Source organism: Melospiza georgiana, chromosome 7 (genome assembly GCF_028018845.1).
Source record: "Melospiza georgiana isolate bMelGeo1 chromosome 7, bMelGeo1.pri, whole genome shotgun sequence".
Lineage (NCBI taxonomy): Eukaryota > Metazoa > Chordata > Aves > Passeriformes > Passerellidae > Melospiza > Melospiza georgiana.
The window spans coordinates 30369662-30389849 of record NC_080436.1 but is presented as its reverse complement, the minus strand read 5'-3'; the positions used below and the strand labels follow the sequence as shown (position 1 = coordinate 30389849).

At 40.0% G+C, this 20188-nt stretch overlaps 1 protein-coding gene across 1 annotated transcript in view; it reads left to right on the top strand.

Annotated features, from left to right (window-relative positions):
• ADCY5 (adenylate cyclase 5) overlaps positions 1–20188 on the top strand; it is a 201968-nt gene that overhangs the window by 146238 nt on the left and 35542 nt on the right. The window contains exons 5-8 of the mRNA XM_058028086.1: positions 54–181; positions 3727–3885; positions 4086–4227; positions 13095–13235. Of these exons, the coding sequence (XP_057884069.1) occupies positions 54–181; positions 3727–3885; positions 4086–4227; positions 13095–13235 (570 nt within the window). The remainder of the gene's footprint in view (positions 1–53; positions 182–3726; positions 3886–4085; positions 4228–13094; positions 13236–20188) is intronic.

The following is a 20188-nucleotide window of genomic DNA, read 5'->3' as shown; positions in this document are numbered from 1 at the left end:
CATGAATATAAGCTGAATACTTCTTTCTCCTTTATTATTCTTATTTTTTTAAGGAGAACCACTGTTTACGGATCAAGATCCTGGGTGATTGCTATTACTGTGTGTCTGGGTTGCCAGAAGCAAGAGCTGACCATGCACACTGCTGTGTTGAAATGGGAATGGATATGATAGAGGCCATCTCGTAAGTACCATATTCCCCAGAGAGAAGCTCAAAACAAATGCAAGTAGATTCTCTTTCCTGTTAGTTCTTAATATTAGGAGCAAGGTAACCTTACCAGGGAACTCTGGCCAGCAAAAAGGGAAAACAGCTGGAACAAAAAACCAAAATGCTGTTAAGGTTTGACAGCAGCAAAACAGCCACTCGTGTCAATACAGTCATGTGGATATCAGAGCTCAGCCTCTTGATGGAAAAGGCAAAGGTTACTGTAATTACTGGAAGTCTCATTCCCAAAGGAGGATTCCAGTGGATTGCAGAATTGTGAATTCAGAGGGTTAATAATAGCTTCATTAAATTTCAGTCACTATTCATTTATGTCTTTAAACCAGTTTTTTACTCACCTGAAAATTGCTTTGCTAAGGTCTGTCTTGTCTAGTTCAACAAATCCTTCTCTATGTGTCCCTCTATGCAAACAGGGTCAGATTCAAGCCTTTCTTACTTTAGTTAAATTAATTACTGACACAGATTGGTCTTTTTGCTTTATTTCTATTTACTTCCCCATCTGTATTTTTTTCTTTTAAAACATGTGGTGGGGCTTTGCCTGCTCCTGAGGTCAGACTAGCAGCTGTGTTAGTCCAGATCATTCCTATCTTTCAAGAGTAACAAAGAGGAGATCCATGTCTAGTTTTATTGCTTGGAGGATTACAGTGTTGAATATTGTTTGCATTGTACATGTGCTTTCACAGGCCAATTCTTTAAGAATTCAGGGAAGGAAGATTTATTTGGTCATCTTGAGTGTATGCAAGTTCAGGTGCAATGTTCAGTCAGTTTTGGATGGTAGCTGAGCTGACCTTGATATCTACACCATCTCTGCTGCACAGACTCTCCTGCTCTTTCCCTTCTCTTTTGTTTTTTATTTTCTGAAAGTATATTCTGAAGTATTATTGGTACCAACAGAGAAATAGAAGATCTTTCAGTGTTCTCCATTTATTCTATGCAGTAAATTGATGGAGTTTCCACTTCAGCTTGATAAAATCTAGAGATACCTCCCTCCTGAGCTTGGTACAGTACATCCTTTACCATCTGAATTTCTGCAAGGACATCAATACACCCCCAGAGTTTTCAACCTCATTTTCATAACACAAATACACAGGGTAAAAAGCAGTGTTTTCACCCAGGAGACCCCATTCAAAGCACAGCATGCAACAGCATTCCCTTGCTTTGTATACAGTGTACACTGTCAGGACTTTCTGCCTTTTCTTTCCTGTTTTTAAACTCCATTGTCTTGCACCAATCTCCTTTTTAGGTTTGTATGCAATGTGCAAAATAAGAGGAATTGCAAGTAACTAGTTCCTAGCAGCCCTTGAAAGAATGCTCTTTCTTCCATGTGAGATACAGTTAAGTAGCAGGTGACAAAGGGTCCTGTCAAACACAAGAAGCAGCAATCCTTGGCCACCAGCCCCACAGAATATTGTGTTCATTGCCCAGTTGTTGGCCTGATGAAATCCAGAGGCTTTCACATGTTGCTGTATAATTCCCCACAAGGCTAAATACCACTAGGAAGTCCAGACTTCATTGATTAGCTGCAACCCACCTTACTGGAATAAACACAGAGCTGAGGTGCACTCAGTGTTTGTTTACAAATAGCTCTTCAGCAGCCTTTAAAACTTGTTTCCCACTCGCTGTATAATGAATGCATTTAACAATCTTATCTCTTAATAAGTCGGGAAGGTGATTCTGTTCTCACTACCCCTGCTCTCTCTCTTCCCCCCTCCTCCTCTAAGGATCAAGATAAGAGGTTTCACAATTAAGGTAACCAATAGCTACTGAACATTTGATTGCAGGTAACAAATAACTACTGAACATTTGATTGCAGACTTCACCAGCACTGGGCCCTGCCTGTAGGCTGATTTCATCTGTGTCTAATAACAGCAGGGAGTGTTACCCCAAATAGGAAAGACTTCATGAAAATTGTATTCACTGTACCACTGGTATAAATGAGCTGAAAAAAATGAAGTTAACAAAGGATATTTCATTTATCCAATGAATAACCAAACTTATTTGTTTGCTGCAAAGTCTGGACAAAGTCACCTGATCATCAATGACTCTACTGAGAGAAGTTCCCTGGTATTGTGTCAGTAACATGGCTTGGCAGGGGTGCAGGAGGGCTTGTAGCACCCAGTGGAGGGAGGAACTGCAGTTGTGTTGTTTCTATCAGGTTTATGGGTGCAGCTACATTTGTATTACTCCAGCTCCTGTTTCTTTCTCAAGTATTGTGGTTGGAGCTTCTTCAGTTCATAAGCCTGTAACACCTTGCCCATATCAGCTTCCTTTACCTGCTAGACAATCTCTGCTGCTTGTTAATAAAAATAATGTCACTTCAGTGAGAAGATAGTGAAACATAAGATAGGGATCATAAAGAGAAAGGAACTCAAAGAGGATAGGAGCTGTTTCAACAAGAAGTCATCTTGGACACTGTTTTAAGGGACATATTGCACTGTTAGGAGGGAATTGGAGTCCAGAACTGGTCTATCTTTATTAATGAAATTCCATTCATAACTAAAGCATAAATATTAGGACTGTGTTGATATTAAGGAGTTGGGAGGACTTACCTATCCAGATGATGTTATCTAGAAAGGACTGGATGAACCTGAAAACTGAAGAGACTGAAATCTGATAGGTATAAAGTACTTCCTTGTGCAAGAAACTTACTACTCAAAGGAAGGGACAGTGGTATGTGATGGAGGTGAATTGGCCTGTGAAGCATGGATGTTCTGGGAGTGATGTGATTGGCAATAATGAGAAGCAGAGTTGTTCTGAAGGCCTCATCAAGGCTTTTCCCTACCCACCGTCCTAAATATATTTCTCATGTGAACAGCTCTTGAAGTTAACTTTTGCCCTGAAGGAGAAAACTCACAAAGTATTCCAGCAGTCTTTTTGGGAGTAAGCAGAGCATCCAAACCTCATTATATTCAGAACTTGAGTATTTGTAGCTGCCTGTTTGGAGTGACTGCAATAGATGTGGTTCTCTGATTTTGCTGCTGTAAGGCCTGTTCAAGCTTTCCAGCTTCAGTGGGGTATTTCACACACATATCATATTTCATCTGTGGAAGAGTTGATGCTTGGTGCCATACAGACAAATTAAGATCTCTGAAATCATTTCCTTTTTCTCTTTGCAACATGCTATTACTCTTAATGAGGCCGAGTGCTGGCAGGTTATGTCCAGCTTTGGTATGGAAATCAGAGACCAGTGCTTTAATCCTTTTACTGCCCCAGAGATAATTTTTTTATGAGTTCTCAACTTGGTCCTGAGTTCAGTGTCCATGGATTTACTCCAAGAGCTCCACGTTCTAATTAGGGCTCTTCTTGGCCAGCCTGGCCATCCAAGAGCAGTACAGCTCGTCCGGTTTTGTTCTGCTGTCCTGTTGATGTGGATGAGCTGTGCCATGTGTATCTGTGAATAATTTATGGATCATGATGGATTTTTGTGTTCTGGGTGCAAGTTTGTGCTGCTGACTGCAGCCATTCAGCTGTTAGTAAAGGCCCTTCTCCCCCCTGTCTCTTCTCAGGCTGGTCCGTGAGGTGACGGGTGTGAATGTCAACATGAGGGTCGGGATCCACAGTGGCAGAGTTCACTGCGGGGTCCTGGGCCTCAGGAAGTGGCAGTTTGATGTGTGGTCCAACGATGTCACCTTAGCCAACCACATGGAAGCAGGGGGCAAAGCTGGGTAAGTTGCTTCATCCAAGCTGTTGTGTTTATCCATTAAACTCCCACACTGAATGTGTAGGAGTAGTGGCATGGCTAAATCAATTGGGGTTCATTGCTTGTTTGTTCCAGTTCATGGAACCCATCCCTGACAGGACCTGGCTTTTTAGGTGATCACTTTACAGAGTCTACAAAACTTCCTTGTCTTTTGTCTCATTGAAGGCGCATCCACATAACAAAGGCAACCCTGAACTATCTCAATGGAGACTACGAGGTGGAGCTGGGCTTCGGAGGGGAGCGCAACGCTTACCTGAAAGAGCACAGCATTGAGACCTTCCTGATTGTGAGGTGCAGCCAGAAGAGGGTAAGGCCAAGCAAACTAACGCAGGTTTAGGTACCTTTCATAACTTGATGTCTCTGAGACACCAAAGTAGAGCCTTTATAGATGAGACAGTTGACACTCAGTGACAAAATTTCCTGTTTCTTTCTCCTCTTCCCGAACTTTTATGTGCACAGGAGGGAATAGCCACCATCTACAAAAGTGTCTGCATCAAGCTCTTTCTAATTCTTTCCAAGAAATTGTCTTCAGTTGTTTTCAAAATCATGTTGAAAAATTTTATTAATATAGATATGCATTTTGTAGAAATACTTAAAGGCATAGATTAAAACCACAGAGATCTTTTCTCTGACAGATTACAGAGGTGATTTTGTCTGCCTGCTCAACCAGATGAATGAACATGAAGATTAGAGCAGTTCCTATCATTGCTTTTCAGCCTCTCTTTCTGAAGATGAGAAAAACTGGTCCACTGTAATGATCAGTCATCATTGCAGCAGTAAGATGAGATCATACCAACTGTGACATGGGTCAGGCTGCACAAAATAAGGCTATGAGGGCATTACTGACTTGAACTTGAATCGAGTCAAACTCAAGTGGACATCAACCAATAAAGTCAACCAATAATCTTCTTTTTGTGAGACTGTCAATAGCAAACTATCACTAGTTTGTATTCTTTTTAAAAATTATAGAAATACTAGAAAAGGACCTTTTTGATCTAGTTGAGCATAGCCAATAATATTTATCTTATTAATTTCTGCACTGTAGCCCCTACTTTGCTTTTCACAGTATGGGCAAGCATGCACAGATTGACCTGAATTGAAAATAATTTAATATGTTTCTGAATCTAAAACCAAGTAAACCTTCCCACATCTATAAATATGACTGCTATGAGATTAAATGAATTAGTGTTTGTGACATGTTGCAACAGCACAATTGATTTGAATTGCCAGCACCTGTATAGAAAGACTTTGCTACCATTGCCTCATTTCCTGAGAGAATGGAAGTCTCAAATCTCCTTAATAGATATTGTGTAAAAAATCTCCAAGAAAATCCCTTATCATCTTCTAAAGAGAGAAGCTGATGTTTTGGTCTCTATCTGCTCATAAAATAAATCTCATTAACAATGTCAATCTTCAAAAGAGGATTAGAACTTGCAGGGCAAGATTATTGTTCCTGAGCATCACTGCCTGTCAGTGAGCCAGCTGATGTTTTAGGTATCTAAGTCACTTCTTCTTTGCTGGGCAGATTTAAGAATATAAGCCAAAATACTCCTGTGGTCAGACCCCATCTCCTGGAGTGGAGACCCTATACTGACTCTTAAATCATACCTGGTTGTCTGCATGTTTTTGTAGAGAACCAGAAGTTTCTCTGGAGAGAAGATGAAGCGATAAGCACTTCAGAGTGCTTGGCATCTGCCTTCATTTCTGAACACAGGATGTGTTTTGAGTAGGAGATTGGACAGAGACTCATAAGAGATGTGGATTCCATTCCAGACATAGGTTTTGAGGAACTTGCATCTTTATGCCTTGATGTGCCATAGGAAAATGAAATGGGCCATTCTTTCACTGCTTTATATGTATTTATTGCAGCTCTGTTACCTAGTGTAGCCCTTAGCTGAAGTCTCTGAGCACTACTATAAAGCTGCTGCAACGTGCTGCATCCCAGAGTAGCTAACAACTGGGACATTTGGATGACTTATGTAATTATTAGGCTAAACTGAGACATTAAAAAGCAGCTATGCAGTGTCGTGGGCATTAGGTGTTTGGAGTTTGAGGAGTTTCTGGTTTGCCCACACTGCTGTAACTTTTATGCTCCCATAGCTGTTTTTCATCTCTTTGTGAATAGTTTCATAAAATCATAGGAGGCCTTGACCTTAAGGCTTGAAGAAAGGACCTTAAAGATTATCTTGTCCCAACCCCCTGTCAGGGCAAGGACACCCTCCATTAGACCAGGTTGCTCAAAGCTCCATCCAGCCTGGCCTTGGACACTTCCAGTGATGGGATATCCTCTGTTTCTCCTGACAACTTAGTCCAGTGTTTAAAGTTCTCTCCCTGTTCAAAAACTCATTTCCACACAATACGAAGATCAGAAAGTGAGAAGATCATGGAGATCATGAAGTGAGAAAAGCTTTTGCCCATTTTCAGTTCAGTCAGTCTTGAACTTTTTGCCTGATGGCAGGCAAAGTTCTGGTACTATACTTTTTCCTTTCATTTCTGCTTGATTTTAATGACTTCTTGGGATGTATTTAGCCAGGTTTTCAGTTCATTCTGTTCCAGTAATGGCCATAAAATGTTCACCTGGCTTAGTGAAGAGTTGCTGTGAGTTGTGTCTGGGTTCCTGCTGTCCTTGCACATAAGGCTTGGCATTAGTATTGACCTGAGAGCAGAGCCAAGTAACTGCCTGAGCTGTTCCTTACTTCACATAGCAGAATTATCTGGATACCTGCTTCATCAGTCCCACAGCCATCAAAACCCAACAATGCCATGAGTTTTGATAAATAGATAAAATGTAAGGGTATGTGTTCCCTACTCTTTCTTCTTACTACTGCCACAGGGAGCCGCAACTTTGAATTTTCTGTCTTTTTTATTTGTTTAACTTTTTCATTGTGTTAATGCCATTTCTTGGGCACAAAATGGGAGGAACATCAATCTAATATTTTTGTTCCAGGAACTGAAAATAGCTTCTTCTTTGAAAAAATTTTTTTTTGCTTTTTCCTTTTAAAAAATGCTATTAACTGGAATATAGTCAGTGTGGTTTTAGGAGGGAAAAAAGCTAGATTCTTCTCTCTCAGTCTTTAATAATATTGCTAGACCTGAAAATGTAGTCCTTGTTTTCTGTCTGATACACAGAAGAGTTGCTTTCTATTAAAAGAGAACAAAATGCAAAGTTTTAAAATCCAGTCTTTTTGGATTTTTTTCTCCTCATCTTTACCTCCAGATCTGCTTTCACCTTTCTGTTTGCCCTGTCCTGTGATTCTGCTGCCCTCATGGGTGAGCACTTGCCTGAAAAGATGAAATTAGCAGGTTCTGCCATAAAGGTGTGTTGAATCTTTTGCTGTGGTTTGTTTGCTCCCATTAATGTTAACACTGGACTGCTCTAAAACCTGGATTGCTCTGGTTGTCTGTCAGCAATTGTACCCCCTCTCCCTCTCCTTTTTTCTCCTGAGGCAGACTCTTCTTATGTTTTCACACAACAAAGAGGAGACAATCACATCTCTCATATTTTCCTGCTCCTCAAAGGAAGCCTTTACCTTTTGCAAAGTTGGATTATCTCAGTGTCTTCTGTTTATTCTGTGGTGAACTAATGTGATTCCTGATAATGAAATGAAGTTTCTGTCTGTGATCTCTAAGGGAATGATGCATTTTGTACACTATTAGTCCTCAAATGTTGGGTGCTAATACTCCCTTTCTTCATAACTATCGAATGCACCTCTGCTTCTCCCATTAGCCAAAGCATTGCTCACTTGCTGCCAGGTGAGATAAGAAAAAAAAATTAATGAAATCTGCCCTAAGAGTAGTAACTGAGTAACTCTGCTTGTAACTTCCATCCAGACTAATAATTCCTTGTTCAACACTGTCTCTTGCCATTTCACTAGAAACAAGCTCTTTTCCCAGCTTCATGTTCCCCATCTGTCCTAGCCCTTACTCTCCAACACAGCACTCTGTCAAAGCTCTATGGAAGAAACAAAGCCAGTGAGAGCTGCTGCATTTCTTTTCTCTTTAGAAAAACTTGGATTCCAGTCTGTTAATCCAAACCCAGCATTTGCTGCTCTACAGGCTATGTGTCATGATCACTGACTAAATAGTTATTAAAAATATCTGTTACCAGAACTGACATGGAAGTTGGCAGTTTTCCACAGATCTGGAATGGAGGTTGTCTTTCTGACTTCAGCACATCACACTTCAAGTTTTGCTTCCAGACATGGCTTTGTGGGACTTGGCAGTGCTGTATTTAATGATCTTAAATGCAACCTAAATTATTCTATAATTCAGTGTTTTCCATTTATAACCTTGTGCTTATGAGCCTTCTTCCTTTTACCTCCACTGAGGCAGTAGTGATTACCTGGAAAAAACCAATCTGCTCTTTCTATTCAACAGTAATGAAGAATTGTAAGTTTCTGTTATCCTCATATGGTATAGGGTGATTTGCACAGGGTAACTTTGATTCTTATCCAGTTAATTTTCACAATCATTTGGATATGTGTTTCTAATGGACTGAACACATTAGCATGGTAGAAATACAGGAATTGTCCAAGGAGATCCTTGCCTTTCTTCCTTACTGGCTTCATTCTTTACCTGAAAGTCTGTATTAACAGATAAACAGCAATTTATCAGCTAGAATTACTAAAACTGTTGCCCACGTTTTAATACTTCCCAAACTTAACCCCTAGGCATTGCAATAGCCTGCAGAACAATGTATTTACCCTTCTACAGAGTGGTTTTGTTTTATCCATGTTTTTTAGCTTACTCTGCAGACTGTAGCGTTCATATTGCATAGTTCTGATCCTCCACCATCACAACTTTTATATCTGCCCTTCTGAATCTTATTCAAAGCATTTGTCCCAGTCATTATTGCTATCTTATCACTTCCCTGATATTCTTACAGTACTCCATTTACTTATTCCCAGTTCTTGTGCTGCCCAAGTTTCTGGTGTCTGTACAGCAGCATGTCACTCTGGTTGTTGCTCACTTTCTGCTCTTCTCTGTGATCAGGTGCTGCTCTAATTTGCAGAAGCATCACAACTCCTCTTCCCAGCACTTCAAAGCTTTACTCTGAGAAGGATGGAAAAGTGTGTATTTAGAGGAGTGGGAAACAGACCTTAAGAGGAATAAGATTTTAACAGCACACAGTTTTACAGCTAGCTTTATCATCCTCAACATTGTCAGAAATCATGGGGAATGCTTTGCTTTGGACACGAGTAGAAACAAAATGTGCCTGCAAACAGATGAGCAATACTGCTGACCAAACACACTGTGCTGACTGCACAAAGTCTGCAAGGGAAAAAATGTTTATTTTTTCTAATGTCTTACAATTGATTACACTTGGGTGTTTCTTTTAACAATAGCAGGTACACATCAGTTTCAGAAATGATTGTTGATGGTGGCCTTAAAACAGCTCAACAAAACTTTGGCTGTAACTCCTAGAAAAACAATTCTCATTCTTTTCTAAATAGCGCCCTGGAATTCCGTCCAGCTGAAGAAACAAAATGGTCCTTTAAATGTTGAGCATGTGACTCTCCTAAAACACAATCAATCTAATGTGATGATTCCTCAATTTAAGTCATTTAATCAGAGCTCAGCAGGGTTCCACTTATGTAGATTTATGAAGGCAGTGGTTTGGAACATGTAACACTACCAGAAACATCATGCACATGTCAGAAGGACTTCAAGAAAATCTAAATAATATGTAGCTAAATCTGATATGGCTGATCCATAATCAGATTTCACTGCTGCACTGATAGTGATCAATATTTTGGAAAATCCTATTACACACACACTAAAGAAATAACAGGCATTCTTGATTCAATTGATAAGTACACGAAAACCCCAGCTCTTCCTGCAGTTTTGCTGTAACATTACTGTAGCTCAGTGTGTGGGAACTGGTGGTGGGAACACAATAAAACCCCTGGGAATCAGATTTACAGTCTCTTTGTGAGTCCAGATTTGAAAAGTTCCCACAACAGCTTTCTGGAGTTTAGCCACCTAAAATCTGAAAAACTCATTGCTCTCAGAAACTTTTGCACCTTCTCTTGTTGGTAGTACCTGTAATGAGTAGGACTGAAAGGTATCATCGCTTCTCTTTCTTTATTCTTCTTTTCCAGTCTTGTTATGCCTTAGGCAGCTTTGTGTGCAAGTTGTCCTTATGCTGTCACTTAGCCAGGAAGAAACAGAGGAGGCATCCTCATAAATTTCCACAGAGGAGCTGTGACCCATCTAATGCTTCATTTTTAGTGTTTGTTATTTTCATCACCCACTGAACAAGTGATTTTGCAGAAAATAAATTATCTCAAGTTTTTAAAACAACAGGTTTAATTTTTTCTTTAATAAGTGTTGATGTTAGCAGCAAAGTCCTATTATTCAAGATGACCTCGCACCACATTATGTAATGTGGAAAAGCAGCAGTGCACTGTGCTTGTATGTATGTGTTTTAATCTGATTGGAAATATTGCTGAAACATTGTCCACAATCCAGTGGAAACTTCCTACAAGAGGTGGGGGGGTAAAATACTGCCAGAGTTCAAGAAGCCATGGAAAATTTATGGCACCTGACCTCATGGTTAGAAACAATCTCAGAATTACATGTTTACCCATTTTCCTGTTCTTACCTCAGTCCAGATGTGTCAATAAATATGTATGAGGTCATTAATTTCCTTCAAATTCATCAAGCAGTGCTCCAGACCCACTAGCACTTGCAGCAGGTATGAGGATCACTCATGGGCTGAGAGGGGCAGTATGTCTTCATGGACTTTGGCATTAAGCCTTTTCTCAAATTCTAACCAAATTTACTAACTCATGGGGCAAAAATCTGCTGTATATCACTTTTATCATCTGTTGATGTAAAGCCATTTGTAAAGTAATCAAATAGTTTTGCTTTTATGGGTCCCCAGACTAGTTTCAACATCTGGGAATTTTTATTCCATTTGGCTGAAAACCCTCCCCTTAGTTGGAATAAAATGGATTGACAGTGTCACTTCTGTTATTGAAAAACAATATCTATTTGCTTGGAGATAATGAAACTGTATTTCCTACCAGTTTTCTGGCATCACATCATAAAAGAAAGAAGCATAACTATGAAAAAGATTGCATAACTGAAAAAAGCCACAAGAAAGTATTACAAATGATGGCAATGAGTATAAAGAGCAGTGAGTCTTAAAAAACAAAACCTCAAACCAACTCAAATCTGGACATCAAGATTTCATCACATTAATGTATTTATAGAAACATTTAAAAGAAGTCTCTCCTGGAGATTATCCAGTGGCTCTGTCATGGTGGCTGATGTGAAACTCAGCTGGTGCCAAGTGCTGCAATTTTCAGACTTTTCAGATGAACCAGTGGTGGGTTCAGTGTGGGGAAGAGGAGATATGGGAGGCACTTGCTGTCCTGGGGGCATCCATGTGGGAGCACCTATGGTTCTCCTGATGGTCATCCTGCTCCCACAGGGTTTCCTTGTGACCCTACACCTGTCCTCCTGGCTGGGTGAAGGTCTTTGCAGGACCACTGCTGCTCACTGTCACGGGGCCAGCTGGCTGTGGGGCACAGGGCTCTGTCCCAGGTGGCCCCATGTCCCCAGGCCATGGCCATGGAGCTGCAGCCCCACGTGCTCTGCAATGTTGGGTGCCCGTGTGGTGAGCTGTGGTCTCCAGGGAAAGGCTGTCATTGCAGCTGACTCTTCCTTGCAAGGAGAGAGAAGATGATTTCCCATGCTTGTCAGTCAGGCAGCTTTCTCCAGCACTGAATTTCAGCAAGCCTTTTTAAATTTCTTTTTAAAAACCCTAATTTAAGGCAGCATGGCACTTGACATTTAACTCTGTGGTTACCATGGAGATAACACCAGGTATTTTGCAAACTCCTGAAAGGTACAAGTTACACTGAATAGTGGGGAATCAAAATAAATAGATATGGAATGCAGACTCCAGGCAAGAAAAGCAGCGGACCAACTTGTGTTGTCAAATAACACTTGAACCAAAACTCTAGAGCTGAAAGCAATAGAGGCTTTCTTTTTAAATAACTCATTTGTCTGGAAATCTAAAATTAACTATTAAGTCTGTTTTCTTCTCTAATGTCATTGAAGCAGCAATTCTCTTGAAAAAGTTTAATCTCTCAAGTAATAAACAACAATCCATACCTTCTCAATTTTCAATCTCTCCAGAGTTTGTCTGTTTTAAGCAAGGATATAGAAATTGCCACCCTTCTGAGTCAGTACAGGTAAATCACACAATCCTCCCAGAGCCAGTCTGCAGTGCAGCCCTTGCTAGAGGGACTTGTGTCCACAGAGCACATTCCTTGTGGAAACATGCCTGTCTTTTTGGCTAGGGACTATATTCAAAATAAGGAAATAATCTACCTGTTGTTGAGCCTAGTCACAGGTTGCACTTCTGTGCTCTTGAGACTGGCACTGAGCTGGAATGAAACCTGTCTGACAGATCTCACAGTAAGCTCCTATTGCAGCCAAGAGGCAAAGCCTTGATAACAAATACAAAGACTCTGTCCAAACTTCAGGAGAATTTGTGTCACTGTCAAATTGGAAGGTAGCATTAGAGTTGGGAGGACCATTTTGTCACACTCTGCAATTGCATTACCCTTAACATGAGTCCAGTTGTTTGCAAGATTTACATGCTTTCCTTAGCATGTCAGGGCATATGCTCTTGCAAGTGTGGAAAATTATTTGCTTGTGCCTATGGAGAAAGGTATATATAACACTCAATTCTGTATTCCCATTGCTTCAAGGAGCTTCAAGGCTCCTGTTCTTCAATGAAATCACTCTTTCTGTTGTTTCTCTTCTAGATGTAACTGTTCTTTGGCTTTTTGAGGATCCTCTGTGTAGCATCTCATCTTGGAGCCGCAATTTTCTATCTGAAATTGTTGTGTTTTATTCAATTTACTAATAGAGAAAACAGATGTCTCAATTTTTGAATACTACCCATGTTTACACAGGTCATGGTTGTTGTTCAGAACAAGTAAAGGAATAAAATGACGGGCAACATTTAGAGTAAAGTGTTCTAAAAATAAGAGAAAGAGATGCTGACTGTGCTGCTGATCAGTGACTGCTTCACAGAGTTCAAGGTGCCAAGCCAGCTTTTGGAGCGAGAGATCAGAAGTGGGAGATGCTTTGGGAATGACTGCTGTGTAAATGTTTGGAGATGTATCATGCATTTCTCTGTGGTTTGTATTCCAGAAAGACGAGAAAGCCACGATAGCCAAGATGAACCGGCAGCGCGCCAACTCCATCAGCCATAACCCGCCTCACTGGGGCGTTGACCGGCCCTTCTACAACCACCTGGGGGGCCACCAGGTCTCCAAGGAGATGAAGAGAATGGTAATGCCTTGCTCTGTGGACATTAATTCATTTTCTTCTTAATAGGGTGTTATATATCCCTCCTGCTTTGTCTGAAGGTTTTTACAGCCCCCCGAGGGCGTTTTCCAAATGGGGGTGGAAAATTCGACTTTGACTCCAGAAATAACAGTAATGGGTACATCTGGAGGTGAGTGATTGTGAGATGAGGCACAAGGTTGTTTGAGAGGGGAAGGGAGGCTGAATGGCTCAAAGAAGGATCTTTTGTCTGACTTGTCCCACATTCTGAGCACTCATCCAGGCTGTGTGAGAAGATGTCATTATCTGCAAAAACTGCTCCATAACCCAGGCGTTCAAGAGGCATCTGACTGACATTTCTGTTAGCTCAGTACCTGCAAAGGGTTCTTGCATTGTCACAGCCAGGTGCTGTTCTCCTCTCTGTGTGCTGTGAGGCCCCAGGGATGTCACTGCCATGTTTAATCCTGGAGAACACATCCTCGAGTACATGGATTAATTGGCCTCAGGTAGCAGGCATCTTCATTTCTTTCTTGTACCTTTCACAGTCTTTCTAAATTAAAATGAACAAGAGCTAATTACCAATTCAGTTGCACTGAGAGGACTTTTATGGCTTATTTTAGATAAAAGGTGTAGATGATATCTTTGTTTTCTGCTATAAAGATTAAGAAGGTAGCTTATATTATAGTGGCTATTTTTAATAACAATAGAAACATTTAACACCTCTATAATTGCATGCATAATCAGATTGTTCTGTAACCTTATTTATGTTGTTTTGACCCTTCATGCACAGTTAAAAGTGTCTATTTGTTACTCACTTTGTTGTCTATAGTCAAAGTTCTCCTCCAGGTCACCAAAGCCATTAAGTATTTTGAAAAATATATGAACACGAGATTCAATCCCACAGTTTAAAAATTTGGTCATAGCTATAAGAAACTGCATATGGTATCTTTTAAAGGGAAATGCTGGCACTTTTATTAGTAGCTGATGCTAAGATTATTCAATCTTAATATTATTTTACAGTGCAAAACCAAATTTCTTAGTAATACTAATGTTTCTTTCATTTCTCAGATCTCCAAATGAGGGCTTCTGACATGAGCATACAGATCAGTGGAACTGTGCATTTTTTTATGTGGGCTTTTCAATAGGGTGTGCTCAATAGGAATGACATTATTAGAAGAGACTAATCACACTAGCACATAATTATAATTATAAATTTCTTTGAATAGCTTTTAAGGGGTTCTTGAAGCCTCCTGTTCAGAAACAAGGTGTATGCATGCCAAATGGTATTATGCTTCTTGGTGTTAATTACAGTTTGCCGTGTCTAGCTGGTTGTTCAGTTGGAAAAACATAATTATTTATTGAAATACCAAGCTGAGTCCTAAAAACTTCACTGTTCCTCAGTTGTAGGAGGAAAGACCTACCTTTTTTTAACTTATCTTCAGCCTTTCCCTGTAATGCTATTTACCTTCTTGAAAATTCAGCATCTCACAAAGTCCCTTCTACTCAATCTGCCTCTTGTACTAAGCTCTCTTTTGAGAAGCTGATGTTGCATGCATCAGGCTGTTCCTTGAAAACCAACTGAAACCTGATTCAGATGTATTATTTTCAGCTAGACTTTTTGTTGTTCTTATGGACTGTTTTTTAAAACCTGTTATTTGCAGATTTACAGATCTGTTACATTTGAGATGCATTAGTGAAAATGCAAACATCCTCCCCATGGCCTCCCATTTTAATATCTGCTAGATGGATATATTAGTGATTAGAACACAGGAGCAATTTCTCCATCTCCTATCTCAACTCAGAGTAAACTTCTAATTTAAATATGCATTTTTTTGTACCACCCAGCTTTGCAGAGTGCTTTGTCATCTCTAACATTGTGTTACATATATGCTGTGTGTGCTTAATGCATGCAGAGTGCATGCTGGCTGCAAACTGCCTGCTTAGAAATACAAAATGCAGAGAGACAGAAGGGGAGCAGAGCTACAGAAGCTTTTATCAGTGCTCCTCTGGGATGACATGCCATTGATCTTGGTAAGCAGCACCAGCTCTCAAACCTCCTGAAAATGTGCTCTTTGTTCCACATCACCCACCAGACCTTTTGCATGTTGTTATATATAGTCTTTCTTCTTGGAAGCTGTGAACATGTAAGGTTGGATTAGTCAAAGTATTATGCCAAAGGTGGGCAGTGCAACATTGCCTTTCTCTTGAAGACCTGGAGCTCCTTAGCTCTGTAATTTCAAAACAGGTATTTATAAGGGTAATGGTGAGACTGTCCTCAGGCAGGAGCCAGGTAACATTGCAGTGATGTGCAGTTCCATTGTATTAATGTGTAGATATGAATACATTTTTGTGTAGGGAATAATAGAGATGGGTATGAAGGGCACTGGGTTTTGTCACAAGTGTAAAACATTTTGCATTTTAAAGACAACCATATTTTCAGAAAAAAATAGACCCTTTTTTTTTTTGAGTCTCTACTTACAATTCCCTGAAAGAGAATATTAAAGTTCCCTGAATTGCATTTTTGGAAGGCGCTGTTATATTTAATAGAAAACAGAATTATTTTGGCCATTTTTCTTTCCAGTGAATGCTGGCTCTGGTAGCTGTCTCTATTCTTAGGATATATTAGCAGTAGTCTGAGAGGAGATGGAGTAGCATCAAATGTAGCCCTTTATTCCTTTTTTCCTCCTCCTTCTCCTCTTTTGTCACATCATTCCCATGTGCTGCCATGTCTGGGCACATCACCAGTGCAGCTGGTGGGGTTTGTGTGGAATGGCAGTGTGGGCAGTGACATGGGGCACCTTTGATCCCTGCTTCTCTCCATGTTGTGGCTTGGACCTTAACCTGCACCAGGTCCAGCAGATTTTCCACGACGTTTCTAGTTAAAGTTTTTCCCTTTTGCACACAGGAGTTTTTTCAGACACATATGAATAAGTTAATTATTCAGCAGAGCTGCTTGCTATTTTTATTGCCTTTTGCAGCTTGTCTTCTCGTTTCCTAAACAAAAGCAATCAGTCCAGCACCAGTGACTGTATCTCTCTGGAAATGGAGACTTTCGTGCTGCTCATTCCCCCGGGTCTCCATACACCAGCCTTGCCTTCCCCACTGTCTCTCTAGTCCAGTTTGTAATTGCAAGGGGGTCAAAAATAAGTGAACTTAAAAGCATTTGAGAGAGTACAGGTATATTTATAGCTAGTACAATATTTATACACCACTGAGAAATACTTTGCTTTTCCCAGTATATATTTCAGAGCGCTTTTATAAATATTGATGAATTTTAGACTTCTGGAAATAATACTCGTGTCTCAGTTTTCATCAGCAAAACAAAATTGCTATTAAAGAAAAACCAATTTGGGGATTGTAGTCGACTGAAAGAGGTTTGTTGTAAACAGCAATAAAAAGGGAAATGTTGATACTTTCCAAAATTACAGGGCTGTTCTAGATGACAAATTATTTTCTTGCATCTTTTACTCTGCTCAACATTATTAAGTTTGTATCCAGAAAAGCACATCCAGTTTGGGATTACAATAATTTAGGAGATGTGGATGAGTTAGAGATAATCTAGTGGACAAAATTCCAAATAAGCAGAGTTTCAACAGTGTGTCCTCTGAAAATGTTGAAATATTGTGTTTGCTCTAACCTAGAAGGAGAAGACTGATTAGAAATCAAAGTCTTCAAATACAGGAAAGTTTATAAGGACAAAAAATAATGATAAATCATTCTCCATGACTGTAAAGGGCAGGTTTAAAAATAATCATCCTAATTTGCTGAAATGAGGGTCTAAATTAAGAAAAAAACTTAGATGCAAGGAACAGGCTGTATAAGAAGCTTGTGAAATTCCTGATTTTCATGAACAATTTCTAATTATTTTATTCAGGGCTTTTAAGTCTGGAGTGACATCACAAAATCCTTTGCAAATATTGAAACAATAAGGTTAAAAGGACTCTATTAGGAGAATGTATAGGGAATAAAAAATATATGAATAATATGAGATACATGTAAAGATTTTAGAAAGTTTCTGATCTGGGCATGGAGCTTCATGCATCGATCTCCCCTTTGTACAGGAGCCAGCTGTACCCCCAACGTTGCTGACAGAGACTTGTCTAGCCCTTGTTTAAAGACCTGAAAGGATGGAAAGTCTTGCTGGGCATTCTCTTCAACAGTTTTATGATTTTTGTTGATGTTTCACTTCACATGTCCTCACTTCAGTTTGAAACCATGGTGCTGCATGAGCTATTCACAGTAGATAGAAGACAGTTTAATTTTCTTTCCTTTACAATTATCTTCTCTGTGGTTGAAGACTATTACCATGTCTCTGCACAGCTCTGATTCCCTCATCAAGTTTGTTCCCTGGTTGCAATGCTGGTTCCAGTCTGACCATGCTTCTGTCATGAGTCTGGGTACAGCTAATGAACCATTTAATTTGCAGTGAAATTGTGTATGAAGTCAATGTTAGTTACAAAGTAAAAAACTGACATAAAATCAAATAGAGATTATATATGTGTAGGAAATACTACTGCATGCCTATGTTAAAGATGTGAGACAAGGTTATAAAAATGGATCCTGGCTGGTATGATAAAGGGAATCAGTCCTGATTCCTTGTGATGCTGCTCAGACCTCTGCACATCCTTCTATGTTATATTTCATTGCTTGGTGTTTGTTTTCTAATGAAACAGCACTCATCTACAAACAGGGTCATTCAACAATAAAATAATTCTTTGTCCTGTTCCCCCTGTCCTAAGTCAAACACTTCTTTGCATTTTGCATTGTTAATACAGCTAATTTCCTCTCTTTATGTCTCCAAGTTGCCCTTACAATAGATCTTGTTACTTGGAAATCAAAAGTGGGGAACAGGTACCTCAGTGGAACAGATGCCATAGCTGGTTCTGGGCCAATTCTACCTCTAAAATATCAGAAGTAATGAAAATAGAAAATAAAAGCTCCATAGGACAAGTTTTCCTCAGTCATCTCTGTCAAAGAGAATTGGATTTGAGTCCATGAATTAGGCACTGAGGGTTCACCCTCCTCTGAAAGGTTTCATTTAACTGCAGGTCACCATTATCCTCTTTTCCAGCAATCATCTGCTAAATCTGGTAATTGCAACACTGACGTCAGCAAAGCTGGGCAGGGGCCCCCAATGGAGAAGAATTTGACCCACTATTTTTTCACTGCTATTGTAGTAATTTAACTTGTAATCAAGCAGGGAGAAACTCACAAAATCCTTTCTGCTGTAATCTCCACATATTGCTATAGATCTGGGAGGAAATTGTTAGTCTAGTCTGGGTTTTATAGAGCCAGTTTGGTTTTGATAGCTCTCAAACAGCAAGGGGAGGAATCCCATCCAGCAGTTATGCTGTATAATTGCTTTGGTGCTCACCTGGAAAAAGGGTTTCCTGATTCACATGATCCATGGGATCTCACATAAATGACTGGGTGTACAATGTACGTTGCTCAAATTGTCAGGGGCTTTACACTGTTTGGTATCCTCATCTGCTAGCCTTTTATTCTAGCTGATCAGGACTTGCAATCATCCTTGATTACTTCTTTAAAAGAGGGGTAAGAATCTCCTTTTTAAAGAACTAATCAATGCAACAGCAGATCTGCAGCTGCTATTGAGAAACCTAGACAGAGTTTGATATTTGCTTGGAAGCCTTGCGCTGATAATTTTCCCACCATTCAGTACCCTTTTCTAGAATAAATTTTACTTGTATGGGAAAGGTCATTTGGATTGAGACAGTACTAAAATGTGTCAGACTGGTTTTGACTGGAGCTAAATTTAGCCTGCAGAAATAAAGATACAATTCCTTGTTTTTCACAGAGACACTTCTTCCAATGTTCATGGAAGCATTGCACAGGTGGATTTGTGGCACTTCCCAGAATGATTTCCTAAGCTTCCTCAAGCAGGCACTAAGCCTTAATGTCAAAATGCTGCAGGTCAGGTTTGGGTCTGGGTTTCAGAGAGGGCGAGCAGCTCTGGCCAGCACCAGTGGGCAATTTCAATTAAGGCTGGTTAGGCTGGGATCCAGTCTGTCTGCATCTGATTAGAAGGCAACCAGTAGTTTCTGCAGAAGTTTGTGGTGTTTATCATCATTTGGAGAGTAGACATGGAAGGGCAGAGATTATGGAGCCAGGAACTGATTCAGAGCATTTCTAGGACTGCTTATTTTTATGTCTGCTTTGCAAGTTCTAAAAACTGTTCACAAATGAGGCACAGAACCAGAAACCATTTCACTTGAAAATGTGACCTTTGTACTGGAGATATTTGGATTCAGAGTTCAGAGAAAACTGTGAGCAACCTGCACTTTTCAGAGGTGTGAGTTCAGAGCCAGAAGTTAATTAAAAGTAAGGTAAAGAAAGCCTATTTCAGCCAAAGTAACCTCTTGTGATCTATAGATTTAAATCTGATGGCCCAGATAGATTCATGGCATTAGCCAGGTCTGGTCTGCCAGCTGAGGACTGTCTACAGAATCATTTTGAGTTGAAGAAAACAGAGGGTTTCACCATCTGTGGCCAGTGCCGTGGAATTAAAGTCTTTTTTATCAAGTGGGGTGGGCTGCAGAAAAGGAGCACTTCAGCTTTCCTTTTCAGACCTCATTAGTCTCTGTTCCAGCTATAGCAGACACACTCATCATTTAATCTGTTTCATAAACTGGTTTTCTGCCAGTCTGTTGTTCTGCACTTAGATGCTTGTTAAATATCCTTCCTATCTGGCTTTATTCTTTCTGGACTCTGGAAACAGAAATTGTGTTATTTTTGGCTTGAGCGCTTTGAAGTCCTTCAGTTTTGCTTCTGCATTTACACCTGACAGCATCTATCTTCATAGCCTTGTCTTTTTGACCACAGGGACAAAGCAGAAGGTACAACAGTGCTGAAAATAGATGTGAATAATTAGTTTTGTGGTAGACCCAAAGTCAGTTTGTTTTTATCAACATCTACTCTCAGCCTGTCACTCTCCCTTTCTG